At 41.0% G+C, this 19,559-nt stretch overlaps 2 protein-coding genes across 4 annotated transcripts in view; both read right to left on the reverse strand.

Moving 5' to 3' along the window:
• TCTEX1D2 (Tctex1 domain containing 2) overlaps positions 1-11,284 on the reverse strand; it is a 27,872-nt gene extending 16,588 nt beyond the window's left edge. Inside the window, exons 1-3 of one of the 2 annotated variants that reach the window (XM_027537238.1) lie at positions 10,658-11,284; positions 7,764-7,897; positions 2,402-2,471 (exon numbers count right to left, since the gene is read on the reverse strand). In XM_027537238.1, the coding sequence (XP_027393039.1) occupies positions 2,402-2,471; positions 7,764-7,897; positions 10,658-11,226 (773 nt within the window). In that variant the 5' untranslated portion in view covers positions 11,227-11,284. The remainder of the gene's footprint in view (positions 1-2,401; positions 2,472-7,763; positions 7,898-10,657) is intronic. The other variant, XM_027537232.1, reaches the window with a different exon arrangement.
• Positions 2,402-19,559, reverse strand: TM4SF19 (transmembrane 4 L six family member 19). Of its 2 annotated transcripts, none has more exons than XM_027537252.1 (5): positions 19,014-19,558; positions 18,529-18,606; positions 16,469-16,638; positions 16,034-16,217; positions 2,402-2,471 (listed from the first exon to the last, which is right to left on the reverse strand). In XM_027537252.1, the coding sequence occupies exons 1-4, from the start codon at positions 19,191-19,193 to the stop codon at positions 16,037-16,039; spliced, it is 609 nt and encodes a 202-aa protein (XP_027393053.1). In that variant the 5' UTR covers positions 19,194-19,558; the 3' UTR covers positions 2,402-2,471; positions 16,034-16,036. The 2 variants fall into 2 exon arrangements, with proteins under 2 accessions (XP_027393053.1, XP_027393062.1); XM_027537261.1 differs by lacking the exon at positions 2,402-2,471 and adding an exon at positions 14,796-14,841 and having other exon boundaries at positions 19,014-19,559.

Here is a 19,559-nt window from a genome sequence, read left to right on the forward strand (position 1 = left end):
CTGATACGACAAGATTCAAGAGCCCACAAATTCAAGAAGTCCTAAGAACCTCAAATAGAATAAATACAAAGAAAACCATGTATATCATACTAAAAAGGCAACGAGAAAAACATTTTAAAGTGGCTAGGAAAAAAGACACATCACCTCCAAAGGAACAAAAATAAGACTCAGGGCTGATTTCTCAACAGAAACAACTGAAATCAGAAGAGAGTGTAATCATAAGTTTAAAGTGTTGAAAATGGAAAGGCATTTATGTTTTCCTTCTATCTCTTTCTCTTAAGGAATGTGGATAAATGTAGTATTGAGTCACCTTCAACGATACAGATGAGGACATATCAGGGCAAGACAGGAGAGCCCATATCCTTGACACCAGTGAGGCACCTCACCAGGCACGGACTCTTATCTGTTTTAAGAAGAGAAAAAAAGCCAACTGAATATCTTATAATATTAAAGAGCTTCAATGTTTAAATGTGCTATTTTATTATGATAAAAAAGGCCCTGGTATTTTAGACATAAATATTGTTGTATTTACAGATGAAATGATATGATGACTAGAATTTCCTTCAAAATAATCTGATGGAGGCAGGAAGAGTAGGTGGAGGTATAAATGAAACAACATGAGTGTGTGGTTGATAACCTTAAAGCTAGGTAACAGACACACACAAGTTCCTTGGTTCTGCAGTTTTGCATATGCCTGAAATTTTAGATGACGAAAGTTTTAACAGGAGGTAAGGGAGGCCTTATATGCCATGCTTTAGAGTTTGGCCTGATCACATTTAACAGTCAGTCAGGACAAGTTTGAGGCGTTTATGCTTTACAAGGTTTGAAATAAACTCTACAGAGTTTAAGAAAAGTAAGGGCATACTTCAGGGACACTAGTCTTGTGTGTGAATTGCAAAGGAGAGAGATCAGAGTCTGGAAGTGTTGATAAGGGGGAGCTAAGCAACCCTGACATCCAGGTTACAGTGTGTGCAGTGAGGTAGTCAGAGCTACATAAAAGAGGACTCCACACTTTAAGCAGGGGAACCTGGGTAATACTGCGGGAGACAGAGAAATGAAAATGTCTGACTGATTTTGGAAGAGGAAGGAAAGAGAAATATGGAACTCTATTTGAACACACTGAATCTGAGGTGCTGCTGCTGCTGCTAAGTCACTTCAGTCGTGTCCGACTCTGTGCGACCCCATAGATGGCAACCCACCGGGCTCTGCCGTCCCTGGGATTCTCCAGGCAAGAACGCTGGATTGGGCTGCCATTTCCTTCTCCAATGCATGAAAGTGAAAAGTGAAAGTGAAGTTGCTCAGTTGTGTCCAACTCTTCACGACCTCATGGACTGAAGCCTACCAGGCTCCTCCATCCATGGGATTTTCCAGGCAAGAGTACTGGAGTAGAGTGCCATCGCAATCTGAGGTGACAGAATAATAAAGCATTTCCTAGTTTCTCTGTGGTGAAGAAATCTCCTGAAACCTTTTGACCAAATGGAAGAGGACACCATGGTAAAGAGTACAGTGACCCTGACACCAGCCAGATACATAATTTGGGGCAAATCATGCTGACCCTCGCAAGTGTCATCATAAAATAAGGGGAATGGACACTGGAAAAAATCTGTAGTCCTTTCCCAATCTAACAATCTACAGAGAAAATTCTCAGTGATAGTATCTACAGGGTTTTTTTTTTTAATTCATCCAGCAAATATTTTCATACTGTCTTACAAAATACTAGACTAGGCACTGTTTATAAAGGAAAATAAGAGATTAATACTTGGGCACAGGAAAAAACAAGAAGTACAGATTCTGAACTTGTCAGTATGGGAATGACAGTTTGATATCATGAAAATGAATGACCTCATTGAAAATGGACAGAGAAGAGAAGTGGAATAAAACCTGAGCCTTCAAGAAAGTTCACAGCTGGGGGTATAGCCAGGAAAGAGGAACCAGTGAAGGAGAAAATAATCAGAAAAACATAAGAGAAACAAGTTAGGTAACTGACATTGGGACTGGAAAAAAAAAAAAAAACAGAGTGAATTTTAAGAAACAGAAGCCCAAGCCAATAGCAATAGCTATGAAAATTGTCCCTCAGACAATTTTAAAGAAATTAAGAGAATGGTAAGACCAAGGCAACATATATACATAATCCTACACTATCTTAGGAGCATATATGCATAAACTCTCAAAGGTTTATTAGCCTACAAATACTATGAAAAGTGAGTTACCCCATGGAACTTACCCAGACTATCAACCTCACTGCTCAGTACCAGGATCTCTTCAGTTCACACATGCATTTTATTACACTGTCCTTTCCTCGCATCCTTGCAAAGACAGGATCTTACTGAATTGTCAAGAAGATGAATACCCAATAAGAAATTTATAAAAATTAAAACAAAAGGAAAAACCAGCTACTCACAATACACCTTCTCCTCTTTGTTCTCCAATCACTACTTGTACCACCATTTTATATCGGTCAAATCCCATTTCTGGAAAGAAAAACAAAAAAGAAAGTTATATAGAAGCAAATACATGGGAAAATTACTTAATGAAGACAAATTTTCCTGATATTGAACACAAGCATTTGGTCTATACACTTAGTGAGTATGATTGTAAATCTGGGAGTCAGAGAGATTTGAGGACAAATTCTAACAGTAAGCTTAATAAGTGTGTAACTTTAGACAAGTTATTTAACTTTTCTGATTAAGTCTCCTCAACTGTTAAATGGGAGTATCACTACCTTCCTCCTGGAAGTGTTGTGAGGTTAGAAGAGATAAGTTTCCTCCTGTCTCTACCCATTTCTCTTCCACAGCGGTCTCTCAATAGGTCTTTGCTTCCTTCCTTTCTCTCTTGCTCTAAGTCGGGTATTGAGCTAGGCCCTGGAGACATAGAAGTAAATAAGACATCCTTCTTGCCTTAAAGAACTCATAGTAGTTGGGAAGGCAAACACAGAAAATAAAATGAAAATGCCACAGAGTAGTAATTCAAAGAGTGGCATGTACAAGGTACATTAGGAGCACAGGGCTGGGGGGGCTCCTCCCTTTGACTGGGCAATGGGGAAGGAATGACCAGAAAAGACTTCTTGGAGGATGCGATAAGTGAGCTGGGTCCTGAAAGACGAGTGAGATTTTATCAAACGAACAATGTCTCTCCATTCTATGGAGGGGCACAGCACATGCAAAGACATAGTGCGTGGGATCTTTAGAAAACTACAAGCTCTTCAGTAAGACAGAAAAGAAACCAAAAGATTCTGGATTACATGGAATGGCCAAGGACAACTCGGCTACCTCCCCCAAAACTATACTGCTAAAACAGCAAAATCCTGAAAATTCTCTCCAACAGCAAATTTTGGGGACAGAAAACTGAATGGGCATCTTTATCTTCCCTCTTTTCTGACCAAAGAAAAATGGAAACAGTAAAATTTTTTTAAAAAGGAAAAGTTAAATAGGCAAAATTGAGACAGAGCCAATTCTTTTTTTATGAAAGTAAAAGCTCCAGGATCATATGGTAAATTAAGCAAATAATCTGAACATCTACAGGTACCCTTCCATTGAGGGACATGAACTTGAATTCAGGATACTTAACAAAGTCTCAGAAGGAGAAAACAATGGCACCCCACTCCAGTACGCTTGCCTGGAAAATCCCATGGACGGAGGAGCCTGGTGGGCTGAAGTCTATGGTTCGATAAGAGTCGGGCACGACTGAGCGACTTTACTTTCCCTTTTCACTTTCATCGAAGGCAATGGCACCCCACTCCAGTACTCTTGCCTGGAAAATCCATGGACAGAGAAGCCTGGTAGGCGGCAGTCCATGGGGTCGCTAAGAGTCAGACAGGACTGAGCGACTTCACTTTCACTTTTCTCTTTCATGCATTGGAGAAGGAAATAGCAACCCACTCCAGTATTCTTGCCTGGAGAATCCCAGGGACGGCGGAGCGTGGTGGGCTACCGTCTATGGGGTCGCACAGAGTCGGACACGACTGAAGCGACTTAGCATTAGCATTAGCATTTCACTTTCATGCATTGGAGAAGGAAATGGCAACCCACTCCAGTGTTCTTGCCTGGAGGATCCCAGGGACAGAGGAGTGTGGTGGGCTACCGTCTATGGGGTCCCACAGAGTCGGACACAACTGAAGCGACTTAGTAGCAGTAGCAGCAGAAGGAGACAGAGTCCAAGTTATTTTTTAAAAACACTGCACACAGCTCAGCTGAGCTTCCTCCTTCTCTGTCCATTCCTCTTCCTCCTTTTCTCATACCCATGCTTTAGAAATGTGGCTAGAATATTAAATGCCCAGAGCTTAAAACATAGTTCTGATGGAAAAATAATATAGTCTTAGATACAGTGGGAGGAGGGCAAAAAAAAAAAAAGCTAAGAAGTAAAAAAAAAAAAAATCATCAATACCACATCAGAGCAAAAATGAAAAGAAGCTGAATGGTAATAAGGAAAAGGAAAACAGCAGAAACAAGCCAAAGAACTAGCAAGAAAAGAAACTTACTGTTTAAAAGGCCAAAAAACTCAACCCAGGAGATAACATAAATCAAGGAACAAAGAAAAATTCCTCACAGCTGATTCATAATATAAGCTTACAAATTCTATAAAATAAGAACTCAATCAGATTACAAAACAAAAGAAACATGAAAAGGGAGACTATAGGCCTAGGAAATAAACTGAATACCCATATCTATCAGTGCAGAACTAATCACTTACAAATGGCAAGAGACAGGACAGACACAAATGAAAATTGAATTACTGACTTAATCAGAAGTATATGTCAAAAAAAAGGAAGAAATTACAGCAAAGATAATAAATATGGTAGACAGAGGTGATTCAACACATCGATATCTGGTGTCCTGAAGAAGAGAATCTAACAAATGGAGCTGGAAATGTACAAGGAAAAAAAAAAAAGATACAAGAAAATTTCTCCAATATGGAAAGAATAAAATCCACAGATTAACAGACATAAAATGCTCAATATCAAACTATACTCTAGAAAATCTATTGAGCATCAAGGTTAAGGACAGAAGTCTTTCTGCAGAGAACATCAGACTGGCCTCGGATTTCTCCATGATAACATTTAATTCAAGAAGACAGTGAAGCGATTATATATAAGATTCTCAAAAAAATTAACTCAAAATATTCAGTTCAGTTCAGTTCAGTTCAGTCGCTCAGTCGTGTCCGACTCATTGCGACCCCATGAATTGCAGCACACCAGGCCTCCCTGTCCATCACCAACTCCCGGAGTTCACGGAGACTCACGTCCATCAAGTCAGTGATGCCATCCAGCCATCTCATCCTCTGTTGTCCCCTTCTCCTCTTGCCCCCAATCCCTCCTAGCATCAGAGTCTTTTCCAATGAGTCAACTCTTCACATGAGGTGGCCAAAGTACTGGAGTTTCAGCTTTAGCATCATTTCTTCCGAATAAATCCCAGGGCTGATCTCTTTCAGAATGGACTGGTTGGATCTCCTTGCAGTCCAAGGGACTCTCAAGAGTCTTCTCCAACACCACAGTTCAAAAGCATCAATTCTTTGGTGCTCAGCCTTCTTCACAGTCCAACTCTCACATCCATACATGACCACAGGAAAAACCATAGCCTTGACTAGACAGACCTTTGTTGGCAAAGTAATGTCTCTGCTTTGGAATATGCTATCTAGGTTGGACATAACTTTCCTTCCAAGGAGTAAGCGTCTTTTAATTTCATGGCTGCAGTCACCATCTGCAGTGATTTTGGAGCCCAAAAAAATAAAGTCTGACACTGTTTCCACTTTCTCCATCTATTTCCTATGAAGTGATGGGACCAGATGCCATGATCTTTGTTTTCTGAATGCTGAGCTTTAAGCCAACTTTTTCACTCTCCACTTTCACTTTCATCAAGGGGCTTTTGAGTTCCTCTTCACTTTCTGCCATAAGGGTGGTGTCACCTGCATATCTGAGGTTACTGATATTTCTCCCGACAATCTTGATTCCAGCTTGTGCTTCTTCCACCCCAGCGTTTCTCATGATGTACTCTGCATATAAGTTAAATAAGCAGTGTGACAATATACAGCCTTGACGCACTCCTTTTCCTATTTGGAACCAGTCTATTGTTCCATGTCCAGTTTGAACTGTTGCTTCCTGACCTGCATACAGGTTTCTCAAGAGGCAAATCAGGTGGTCTGGTATTCCCATCTCTTTCAGAATTTTCCAGTTTATTATGATCCACACACTCAAAATATTATATTCATCCAAAATATATTTTGGTTTAAAGACATTCTCAAACATGAAAGAATCTAGGGAATAAAGCATTTCTGAGCCTTTCCTGAAAAACCTTACAACAAAATCTTATTAGGTAAGAAATGAACTAGAAAAAAGAAATCAGAAATGGAAATAGCACGGTGAAGGGATTATTTAAATATAGAATAAATGCTACAATGCTATGGGAAATAGTCTATACTATATCATTGTTTTTAAAGTATTTATCCATACATATACATAGAAAAGGGGCTTCCGAGGTGGCTCAGTGGGTAAAGAATATGCCTGCAATGCAGGAGATCAGCTGGGTCAGGAAGGTATCCTGGAGGAGGAAATGGCAACCTACTCCAGTATTCCTGCCTGGGGAATCTCATGGACAGAGATGCCTGGCAGGCTACAGTTCATGGGGTTGCAAAGAGTCAGACACAACTGAAGCAACTAAGCACGCATGCGTGCATACACAGAAAAGAGCTCTGGTATGATATTTATGAAATACGAATCATTCTTCATGGGTGTAAGCATTTGAAGTGATTATTCTAATTTTAATTATCTTTTTACACTTTAACTTTTTAATAGCAAGCATGTATTTTTTACAACAATTTTAACAGAATTTCACTAAAAATCTAAAAACAATGTTAATATACTAACAGTTAGAATAGAATAGAATTGCAGTAGAATAGAATTGCAATTTTCTTCTTTGTATTTTTTTATATTTCTAAAAATTAAGATACGTTATTAAAAATAATAAAATATATCAAAGTATTAAATGGAAACTCTCATGGTTAACAGGCTTTTATATAACTTTAAAAAATGCATTAGGTATATTTTCCAGGTTTATTACAATGAAAATGTATTACGATTACATTCTTCCCTCCAAAAGAATTTTTTAAAAAGGGTAGGTAGGGAGTTTCCTGGTGGCCTGTTATGATTCCAGGCTTTCACTGACATGGCCTGCGTTCAGTCCCCAGCTGGGGAACTAAGATTCCACAAGCCATGAGGTGCAGCCAAAATAAATAGTTTTTAAAGGGTAGACAGAAAGGACTTTTTAGATGGCATGACATTATTAACAAAAGAGAGTAAGAGAGCTAGAAAGACAAAGAACAAGGAGGAAAAGCATGAGATCAGCCCTGCAGGTGTAGAGTGAGGCAGGAGTGGGGAGGTGAGTAGGGCAAATGGCTAAGCATTTGGCCAGACAGGTGGACTAAGGTCCATCTGGGAGGATATGATAAGAAGCTGAGGACTTGATATCTCAGCAGATCAGAAGTTATGGAGGAAAGGAGCCCCTGTACTTTCTGATCTTTCTGCATACTGGGATATCCTGGATAGTCGTTCAGTACAACTAGGTATTTCACACCTTTGCTCTTTCCCACCATATGCAAAAACCTGCATGAGTGAAAGTTACCAAATAACTGAGAAGACCAACACCGAAGAAAAATGTGTGTTTAACAGAATCCACAGCTAAGGTATGTCCCTTGTTTAAACATAAAGGAGATAAATTGGTAAAACTGTATTTTGAAGGGAACAGGTCATTTCCAATTACCATCACTATTACCTTTTAATTTATCTTTAATATTTTCTGATAAATGTTTTGTGAGCTGAGGCATTTCTTCTGGAGAGTATTCAGCATTGGCCAATTCCTCCTTGAGTACAGCATGGATACAGTCTTTAACCACAGAGGGTCTGAACCTAAATGAATCAGTTCAAAACATCTAATTGGTAACTCCAAAATCCTAAACTTAAAGTTGAACTTCAGAGCTCAACTTCCTGCAGTTTTTGTCATTACAATCATTTGATCCTTCTTTTTCATATTTTTATTATAAAAGTAATAAAAACAAGTTAAGAAAACAAGTCATATCACAAACATATCTCCAGCCTGGACCATTCCCCTAAACTTCAGATCACATATTCCCACCAGTACTCCATCCAGATGACTAGGAGGCAACTCAGATTTAGTACACCCGATACTGAGCTTCTGATCATTTCTCACCAAAACTAGGTTATCTCAGTCAATGGTAACTCCATTCTTCCAGTTGCTCAAGCCAAACACCCTGGAGTCAGTGTGGCTGCCTTTCTCAGAGCCCTCATCCCATTCATGAGCAAATCTTACCAATTCTACCTTCAAAATAACCTAAAATTCACTCACCCACCAGTCAACTACCACTACCCTGCTCCAAGCTACCACTGCTTCTTTCCTGATTATCATGACCTCCTCACAAGTCTCTGTGCCTGCCTTTTCCCCCAAAACCTGTTCCCAACATAGTAACTAGACTGGTGCTATTAAAATATGTGCCAGATCATGACACTCCTCTGTTTAAAATACCCAAATATTTTTCCCCTCACTCAGAGTAAAAGCAACATTCTGTGACTTGCAAGGTCTCATTTGATCCACCCTAGTAAACTCTCTGACCTTGTTTTCTACTACTTTGCTGCTAATTCTCTCCACTCAGGCCACACCAGCCTTCCGTATGTTCTCGGACCACACCAGACATACAAACTTCAGTGCTTCTGCACTTGATGTTAACCTCTGTAAGAGGTTCAGTTCCTCTCTTCATATGCATATCTAGCTCCTTCACTTCTTTCAAGTCTTTATTCAAAAGTCTCTTTCCCTAGCCACCCTTTATAAAACTTCAAACCACCTTCCTACTACATCACTTTATCTATCTCCCTTCCAAGTACTTATTATTATCTGATACACTATATGGTTCACTTATGTAATTACCTTGTTTGTGGTCTGACCTAACTACAACACAAGCTCCATAGGGCAGAATTTTTTATCTGTTTTGTTCATTGTTATATCCCATTTCTAGAACAGCATCCAGCAGACAAATAGTTTTTGAAGAAATGAATTACTGAATAAATGAAGACAGAGAAAAAAGTCTCCCCTAATTTAGCCACCCTAACAATACTATTAGCATTTTAGTTGCATTTATTACATATTACAACACTAAGTTCCTTTTCTGGGCTATATAGTATCTCAGTTGATTTGTTTATCATGTGCCAAGTTACCAGAATGTTTTAAGTTTTGAGCTTATAATGCAGCTTAATATTTGGCAGTACTAGTAGCCCCTTACTACTTTTTAATATTATTTTCTTTGGTCTCTTGGCTGCTTATTCTCACAGGCAAATTTTAAATAATGGATAAACTTACAGGATTTGATCTGTTCAAAATGTGGTTTTCCTATAAACAAGCATACTATATCTGGCTTTTCCTTTAAGTCCTTTCCACTCTCAGGAAATGTCAAAGGCATTCTGCAAGTCACAAATAATCTCATAGTGTTATTTCTACATAATATATACTTGCTGTTAATCTTGCTCTGTATTACAACAGAAACACAGGTGAAGGGCATTCTATGTATTTAGAATGTTTAACCAAGACAACAGCATATTTTTTTAATGTCCCTTCTAAGCCACCAGGGACTTGCCAGGTGCCCTTGTGGTGAAGAATCCACCTGCCAGCGCAGGATACATAAAAGACTTGTGTTGATCCCTGGGTTGGAAGATCCCCTGGGGGAGGGCATGGCAACCCACTCAAATATTCTTGCCTGGAGAATCCCATGGACAGAGGAGCCTGGCACACTACAGTTGCCATAGGGTTGCATAGACTCGGACACGACTGAGGTGACTACACACACGCGCTACCCACCAGAAAATTGCTACATGAAATCTTTTTATCACATTATAACTAACGTTCCTGGCTTCTAGTATTCACCAAGCACTTGATTTGGGAATGTAATTTCAAGTAACAGAGGAGGGGCTTGGGAAAGTCTTAATTTTTTTTTTTTATCTTGGGAAAATGAAGTTATTGATGGATCCTACAACCCTGACCCTCCTCTACACAAGACTTAGTGCCTTAATTCTGGGAAGGTATCAGGGTGGCAGGCCAAAAGCCTCTGGATACTACTTGGGTAAGACTAATATGAACACATACAGGTCCCGTGCAGAGGAGTAAGCGCATTCTGGGCACACTTAGGCACACATGAACCCTCAAAACTGAATGGCATTCAAAGCAAGCCGTTTGTTTTCTGCCATCTAACCATCTCAATTCCTCTGTGTCCACTTTCTGAAACTCCAAGAGTCAACTACCCCTACTGCGCTACTCTAAGGGACTACCTCCGAGCACTCTAACCCTGCAATCGCTGATCCGGTCCTCTGCTGTTTTCTGCAGCTGGAAGGCCAAGCGGAACAGCACCGCATCCTCTCCCGCCCAGTCCTTCCTTCCCCGGTCACGCCCCTTCCTCCCTCTCAAGTTCCTCCGCCAACACCCGGGCTCCTCCCCTGCCCGCCCCTCCGCCTCTAGCCCCGCCCCATCCTCCATAGCCCGCTACGCACCGCCCCCCCTTCCCCGGCGCCGCGCTCCTTCCAGACACCCTAGCTATTAGGCGAGCTCTGCCTGGGGCCGGAAGGAGTCTCGAGGGTCGCCTCCGCCACAACCCGTCTTCTACCCGCCTTTGCTGGAAAACAGGCCGCAGAATATAGGTATTCTCCGGCTCCCCAGCGTTGTTCTCAGTCTCAGGCAAGCCGTCAGCTGCAGCAAAGGACGCGCGCATAGTGAAGGACGTGTGCTTAGGGAAGGAGGCGGCAACCGACATAGCCTCAACTTCTTGGCCCCGCGTTTTCCGCAAAGAAAGCTGAGCCGGTGGCCGCGGCAGCTGCTGAGCCGTCTCCAGGGCGACAGCGCCGCCTTTGACCCTGCGTGCAGCGGACCCGCGCTCTGCACCGTGGGACCCGCCCTTCTTAGCGTGCTCTCGCCGCCCTCCTCCTTGCGCCTGCGCATCGGATGCTGGACCAGAAGTGTGTCGGGGTACAGTGAGCATAACTTCGGCGAAGACTGGGCTCTTTTTGTCAGATTTACAAAACACTTCCAGAGGCGTCGCAATCTTAGGAAGTGACACAGAGCCTGAGGCCCGTAGAGGCCCAGGGATACACAGGTAGTTTGCGGCAAGGGAAACCGAGCTGAAGCAGGGCAAGGTTAGCGGTTTCAGTGACAGATCTAAAGCATTCCTGACTTTTTGCATGTGAAAAAATCTTTCGCCTCCTAGGCCTTTCCGAGTTAGAAAGTAAAAATAAATAACAGGTCAGCTATAAAAAGTTACAGGGATTTTTTTTTTTTTCTTGAGGAATATAGGTAACCATCTGATGCACGTTCTTAAATTGTTTTTACAAAAATCAGGATCTTACTAGATGGAAGCCGCTGACCACAAACACTAGACCATAGACTGCCTAGAGCCAGAGTTTTGATGTTTGAGATTCCTGTAACTGCCCTGTTACCTCACCAAGAACCAGTCAGAAGTTTCAGGAGCTGATCAATTACCTGGGGACCCTCACCCATAATGTTGCCCTGAAAGCCACTGGGGAATATGAATATTGTGAGCGTGGGCTGTCCATTCTCCTTGCTTGTTGCTCTGCAGTAAATGCTGTAGTTTCCTTTACAGCCCAGCAGTAGATTGGCTTCTGCTGTATTGGTAGAAGGAAGCAGTTGCACATAAAAACCATATGGCTCTCAAAGTCTGAAATATTAACTGAGCCTTTACAGAAATTTTTTGCAGTGTCCTGCTTTAATCCATAACTGTCGACCTACAGATCCCCCAGCCTCACCACCCTGCTGCTCCAGGGCAAAAGGCAGGAAGGAGCAGACTTAGGATGCATTTTCTGCTTACGATTGCACCAGTCCTGGTCCTGTTTTAGAAAGCTGCATTATCCTGTCAGCTTCAAAAACTAAGAGAAGAAATTCGGCCAATACCATACTGACCAAAGGTCCCAAAATGGGAGATAGGTCTTCCGCTTTCTGCATTTCACATTGAAGGAGCTGTGGCATCACAGGTCTCCACCCTCACCATCTGTCTCACCTCCATGCTTCTGAGCATTCTATTTCCTCAGCTGAGGAAACGCTCCCTTCACTCTTTAATGGGCTAACCATTTCAAGAGTCAGTTCAGACATGACTGAAGCCTTCCTTCATCTCTTGACAGATTGCCTCAATCTCTTATTACTCCTGGGCTGACCTCTAACATGGTCCTTACCATATGACATTCAAATTATTAGTCGATGTGTTTCCCTAACCTGACCATGAGCTCTTCAAGGACAGGGACAGGCCCAGAGGCAAGGATCATGCCTCAGGCATAGACCACACAGTGGGTACTCGGTATATACCACTTATTGAAATGCACTGAACACTGGTGGATTAGTCAGCTCAGGCAGCCATAACAAAATACCACAGGCTGGGCGACTTTAACAATGGAAATTTATTTTCTGGAGGCTAGAAATCCAAGATCAAGGTGCCAACAAGGTTGATTCCGACTGAGACATTTCTCCTTGTCTTGCAGATGGTTACCTTCTGGCTGTGTCCTCACATGGCCTTTTCCTCTGTGCTCCCATGGAGAGAGATCTGGTTTATCATCTACTTTCTTTTTTTCCCACATCTTTTTTTAGCATATACTAAATACTCAAAAATATTTAGTTCTATCTCTGAACTCCATTTAGTGTATCACACTGTTTTAGTTATTGTAGTTTTACATTAGCTTTTAATATCTAGTATAGTCCCACCTCATTCCCTTCTCCTTCAGAAGTCTCCTGGCTAGCCTAGATTGTTCATTTTTCATGTGAACTTTAAAACCAGCTTATCTAATTCCATATCCTTTTCCACCAAATGTCATTGGTGACTTTATTCATCTTGTTAAATTTATAGATTAAAGAGCATTCATATTTTATGATGTTAAGTCTTCCTATTGAAGTTCATGGTGTACATTTATATGCAAGTTTCTGTCCAGTAATATTTTAAAGTTTTCTTCAATAAATATTTCACATTCTTGGGAATTCTCTGGTGATCCAGTGGTTAGGACTCCTCACTTTCACTCTCAAGGGCCTAGGTTTTCTCCCTGGACAGGAAATGAGGTTCTCACAGCCACACGGTATGGTGCAGCCAAAAAGTAAGTAAATAAAGAGAAACTAAAAGATAAAAAAAGTGTTTCACATTCTTGTTATGTTGGTAGCTAGGTTTTTTTTTCTTTTTGTTTTTAATATAAATGGGATTTCCCCATCTCCATGTCTGTTAACTGTTGTTTGTATACATGAAGATTTTTCATTCTGTATATTTTGTACCTATATGTGTGAAATTCTTATTCTTTATAATATAATTTGAGTGCTCTAGATGTGCAATCATATTGTCCAAATATCATGAGAACTTCACTGTCTTTCCTATTTTATATCTGTTAATTTCCCTTTGAATACTTGGTCTTGGGCTAATACCTCAAGAACCATATTAAATGATAATGATAATGAGTATCATCTATTTGGAACTGTGGTGAAATTGCTTCTAGAATTCCTCCATTAAGCATGATGCTGACTTTTAAGTTGAGATAGTTATGTTGTATTATGATCAAGAGGGAGCTGTCTTCTCATTTTCTTGAGTTTTATTAAGAATGTATATTGAGGGGCTTCCATGATTGTCCAGTGGCTAAGACTCTGTGTTCCCAATGCAGGGGACCAGAGTTCGATCCCTGGTCAGTGAACTGCATCCTGCATGCCGCAATTAAGAATATGCATGTCACAACAAAGATCCTCGGATCGTAGCTAAGACTCAGTGCAGTCAAATAAATAATTTTTTTTAATTAAGAAAAGAAAAAGGATGTAAAGAATGTATGTTGAATTTTATCAAATGCCTTTTCAGACTTTATAAAGAAAATCATTAGGATTTTTTCCTCCTCAAATCTATTATTATAGGTGAATAAACTTTCTGAAGCTTAATCATGCTTTTATTCTGGAAATGTACTACATTGTCATTTTTATAGTATAATTGACATATGACATTATATTTGTTTCAAGTGTACAACATAATGATTTGATATTTGTATATATTGCAAAATGATCACCACAATAATTCTAGTTAACATTGGCAGCAAATATTAGTTACAAAAATTTTTTTAAAGATCTATTCTCTTAGCAACTTTAAATATGCAATACATATTATTAGTAGTCACATGTTATATATCACATACCCATGACTTAACTATTTTATAATTAGAAGTTTGTACCTTTTGACTCCCTTCATCCATTTCTCTCACTCCCCAACCCTATGTCTGGCAACCACTTGTCTGTCACTGTATCTATAAACTTGGTTTGGTGGCTGTTGTTTTAAATTCCATATATAAATGAGATCATATGGTATCTGTCTTTGTGTGACTTATTTCACTTAGGTCCATCCATGTTGTCACAAATGGCAATATTTCTTTTTTTTTATGTCTGAAGAATATTCCATTGTGTGTGTGTACTATAACATCTTTATCCATTCATCTATTTATTTATTTTTTGGTTGTGCTCGGTCTTTGTTGCTGCGTGGGCTTTTCTCTAGTTGCGGTGAGCAGGGGCTACTCTTTAATTGCAGTTGCCGGCTTCTTATTGTGGTCCTTCTCTTATTGCAGAGCACAGGCTCCAGGCACCTGGGCTTCAGTAGTGGCAGCACATGGGCTCAATAGTTGGTGCTCCCAGCTCTAGAGCACAGGCTCAATAGTTGTGGTGATGAACTTAGATGCTCTTGGGCATGTGGGATCTTCCAGGACTAGGGGTCAAGTCTGTGTCTCCTGCATTTGCCAGCATATTCTTTACCACTGAGCCACCAAGAAAGCCCTCCATTCACCTGTTGATAGACACTTAAATTGTTTCCATGTCTTGGCTATTGAAAATAATGCTGCAACAAACATGAGGGTGCAGATATCTTTTTGAATTAGTGTTACTGTTTGCTTCAGATAAATACCCAAAAGTGGTATTGCTGGATCATGTGGTAGTTCTTTTTTTAATTTTTTGAGGAACCTCCATCCTGTTTTCCATAGTGGTTACACCAGTTTACATTCACATCAACAGGGCACGAGTTCTTTTTTCTCCACGTCCTCACTAACATTTGTTCTTTCTTTCCTTTTTGATAATAGCCATTCTAACAGGTATAAGATGATATCTCATTATGGTTTGCATTTGCATTTCCCTGATGATTAGTAATATTAAGCATCTTTTCATATACCTGTTGTCTCATCCTCTTCTTATAAGGATGCCAGTGTTACTGGATTAGGGTCCCACTCTTATGACCCCATCTAACCTAAGTTAAGGCTTAGGGCTTCCCTGGTGGCTCATTCAGTAAAGAATTTGCCTGCAATGCAGGAGACCTGGGTTTGACCCCTTGGGAAGATCCCCTGGAGGAGGGCATGGCAATCCACTCCAGTATTCTTGCCTAGAGAATCCCCATGGACAGAGGAACCTGGAAGGCTACAGTCCATGGGGTCACAGAGAGTCGGACATGACTGAGCATCTTTCACTCACTCAGCCTTAGTTAGCTTCTTAAAGGTCCTATCTTCAAAGTCACATTGAAGGCTAGAGCTTCAACCTATGAATTTGGGAGCCACAAAATTCAGCCTTATTAATAAGCTGGTGAACTTGAATTTGGAAGATAGGGGCTCCGGTACTGACTTTTCCTGAACCTAATTAAATGCTTTTGGGCGGCAAGTCCATTATCCTCTAGGAGCCTCAACTTCATTTCTAACATGTGGCCAGTTTTACAGGACTGTGGAGAAGCTGAAAGGAGATCATGGCTGGAGGACATTTCATGGACTATAAGTTCCTACACAATAATAATGATTTAACTGTTTCTTCTATTAATATATCATCTTGCAGTAATTGATTTAAAATCCATTGTATCATTCAATATATATGCCAGGAATCATTGTTATTATTACCACATGACTTCCTAAAGGGAACTGTGTTTATAATTCGTACCCTCTCTTGCAGGAAAGGTTCTAGGCAGCACATGATGAAAACACTCATGTATGAGAGGGCATTACCTGTCACTTCTCACAGAGGCTGCAGAAAAGGCCCAGGAAGCTGTTGATGAAATGAATGACCACCAGGAGAATCTGGAGGAGGCTGATGCACAGAAGGGTGGAGAAGAAGCACACGTGCCAAATGACAGCTTTAGAAGGCTCCAGGCAGACAGAGTTCCAGAGTGGATGGTCATACAAATAATTCCTGTCCCAAAAAATAAGGAGACCAGGGGTTGGAATAAGTAAGAAAAGTCCAAGCAACCTCAATAGAAACCTGGGTTCACCCTCAGCTCAGGTCATAGGATTAGACTTTTGAGGGTGACTCTTTTTGTATTTGCAATTTTCTAAGAATCAGAGAAGCAGGATGCTAGAGTGCATGACCAAAAGGGATTTGTAGCCCACGTGTGTGCCTTTCTCTTTCCGAAAAACTGCAAATCCAAGTTTCCATCCATTTACCTGTTATGCAGGTCTTTGAATGGGTAACCATGTTTCCAAGCCTGTGTCTGATTGAAGGGTGAGACATCAAACATGCAAAAAGGACCATCTTTCAGGGCTACTCCAGAAGTGATAAAGCAAATCAAGGCTCCAAGCAAAGCCAGGCCACTTGACAACAGAGCAATAAGCATCTACACAAGGAGAGAGGAAACAGTGAGCCTGAGATGGGGTCATGACTCGGTGACTAGGTGACTTGTGGTGCGATCTGGAAAAGTCTCACTTCTCTGGTTCTCAGGTTTTCCCCAGTCATGAGGATAATTCTACCCACAGCACCTCCCTGAAAACATAACCAAGGTAGGGTTGGTTGACAAGGAATCACCGAGTAGAGCCAGGAAGGGGTGGGAAAGAAGGAACAGAAGTGGGAAGGGGGAAACACTGGCACCTTGACCAGGCAGCAAGCTCAGCCTAACTCAACAGGCTCTTCAGAGCTTCTCAGCAGATTGGCATCAAAAACTTGTACACTCAGACTGCAGTCATTTAGTCTCTGGCTTAAAAGGTCAGACTGGTTATCCAAGCCCCAGTCCAACCCTTTTAAGGGAAAGCTATATTTTTTCAAAAGTTCCAAGCTGCCATCCATGATTCCTCTCTTTCTCAAATCAAGGAAGGAAGGGAGGAAGAAGGAGAAGAAGAAGGAAAGGAGGGAGGGAGGGAGACAGAGACAGAGACGGGGAGACCAAGTCAGAGATTACACTCTGAAATGACTTGAGTTCTGTCATTGTACTTTTCTAGTCTGTGCACCACTCATTTCCCTCCCAAAAGATAGCGACGTGTTTATTTCCTTGGCAGGACTCTAACTTCCAAATTGGTTTCTTTCTCAGAGTACAAGATTTTTTTTTCACCTTCCAAAAGAACATATTTTAAAAGTTTAAATAAAACATATACACACACACACACACATATATATACATACACAGAAACCATATATAGTTTTTATATAGAATCATAGAGTCATTTTCCCACTGTCAAGCTAGTTTAAAACTCAGGAGGGGCCAAAGAAAGATGCATAGTAAGTTTTGACTCTTAAAAGATTCAAGATGAATTAGTCTGACATAAGCCTAGGATGGTGGTTCTGGAAATATGGTCCCTGTTCCAGCAACATCACATCACCTGGAAACTTGTTAGAAATGCAAATTCTCCCCACAACCCAGTCCCATGGAGTCAGAAACTCTCGGGGTAGGGGGTGCCAGCAATCTGTGTTTTAGCACAGCCTGCAGGGATTCTGATGCACGCATTCAAGTCTGAGGGCCGCTTGCCTAGGAGAAAACCAGACATGACTGAGAACAGATAGTGAATGAGATATGTGGGTGTTTATATTTAATTCTTTAACATGTAATTCTAAATCAGCGGGGTTCCCAACATGTGGGTTGTAGATATCAAAGCAGACTGTAGACTTACTGTAAAAAGGACACAGATTCATGTGTCTGAGGCTGAATGAGCAATACACCTTATACACTTACGTACTGAGATATTTCAAGTATATATAGATGCTGCTGTAATTAATAAAGTGCACATTTATTCTGGGCCTCAGTTTCATTTTCTGTGAAACGGAGACATTAGACTAGAATCTAGTCATCAGATCTCTGGAGAAACTTTCAGCTCTAAAAAGAAAAAAATAGCCAGGAAATTTTCTATCAATGACACATGACTACAAAGAACATAATTCATGTCCATATTGTTCAACAGGCTAAAACTAATAATAAGAACAGCTCATGTATAAGTGAAGCACTTTGCTGTACTGTAGAAATTAACAGGACATTGTAAATAACCATACTTCAATAAAATAAATTTTAAAAGAACAGTTCCCCACAAATGTGTTCATTAACACTCCCTGGAATAGGTTCTCTCATTTTAACAGAAGGACCTCAGGTTCAGAAACCTTGCCCAAGAGCTTAGGGCTTTTAAGAAGTATGGTCAGGACTTGACTTCATACCCCAAAACTCAAATTGCCTCATCACTCTGCCTCTAAAGTTGTAGAATGTGGGGACATTCTGGCTCTTAGAAGAGTAGAATTGGGTTCTTACCCTTCGGCAGGGCCCGATCTTACTGAAGCAGCCATATCTCCAGCCCATCAGGGAGATCAGGGTAGCTGCAGTGAGAACCTGGAAGAAGAGGGAGTTTGTTAAGACGAGATTAGGTAATTTACATCTCTAACTGCCACCTAAGGCTGTTGAAACAGAGTGGTTGGACATCTCACATGGACTTAGTTATCCTGTATTTCCCAGAGGGTTTGGCTTTGACTGTCAGGACACAATTTTGACTGACTAGCCTGATGTGATTCTATGGACAGCAGCGTTCACACCCAGCCTGCCTAATCCAAAATCCAGCAAACTTTGATCAGCCTTCCTAGGGTCTTCTATCCCTTGGAGTTGCTATAGATTCACAATCAGTTTGTTAGTTCAAACTTGTTTTCAAGAAATTACAAAACTCCTTCCCTCACCCTGACTTTGTTTCTCCACCCCTGGGGGACACTTTGGGAATTCACACTCAGGGAACCCTGGACACTTACCATGAGGCCTCCTCCCCAGAGCCCAGAGCCCAACATGGCATGCCTGCCAATGAGGCCCCTCAACAGGTAGGTCACATTCCAGTTAGGAAACAGGAGCAGTGTGTTGGCCACAGCAGCAAACAGGGCTGTAGTCCCAAGGCTCAGCCCCAGAATGCGGGAACAGGTCCGTGAGCATGCCATCACACAGGGAGAGGACAGTGTCCTGGAACCAATGGAAGGAGGGTCATGTAGCTCTGTTACTGGGACTGACAGGTAGGGGAAACCCCCAGAGCACAGGGCGGGGTGTCATCCTCTTGCTTTAAAAGTTGTCATTTTCAAGGTGTCCATTGTCACAACTTCCATTCAACATTGTACAGGGGATCTTTTCCAGTGCAATAAGAAAATAAAAAGCAGCAAAAGCCACAGATACAAAAGAAGTAAGAATGTCATTAGTCACAGGTAACATGATTATCTGCATAGAAAATTATAAGGAATCTATTAAAAAGTTACTAGAATGAATAGGTGAGTTTAGCAAGGTTACCAAATAAAAAATTAAATATATAAAAA

The sequence above is a fragment of the Bos indicus x Bos taurus genome, chromosome 1, assembly GCF_003369695.1.
Source record: "Bos indicus x Bos taurus breed Angus x Brahman F1 hybrid chromosome 1, Bos_hybrid_MaternalHap_v2.0, whole genome shotgun sequence".
Lineage (NCBI taxonomy): Eukaryota > Metazoa > Chordata > Mammalia > Artiodactyla > Bovidae > Bos > Bos indicus x Bos taurus.

What these genes read in the sequence shown, in the direction of transcription:
- TM4SF19 (XM_027537252.1), bottom strand. Translation starts at nt 19,193, where the DNA reads ATGGCATGCTCACGGACCTGTTCCCGCATTCTGGGGCTGAGCCTTGGG. An exon ending in TCTGGGGAGGAGGCCTCATG is followed by an intron (nt 18,607 to 19,013) that starts GTAAGTGTCCAG and finishes CTCTTCTTCCAG; the next exon opens with GTTCTCACTGCAGCTACCCT. An exon ending in AGATCGGGCCCTGCCGAAGG is followed by an intron (nt 16,639 to 18,528) that starts GTAAGAACCCAA and finishes CTCCTTGTGTAG; the next exon opens with ATGCTTATTGCTCTGTTGTC.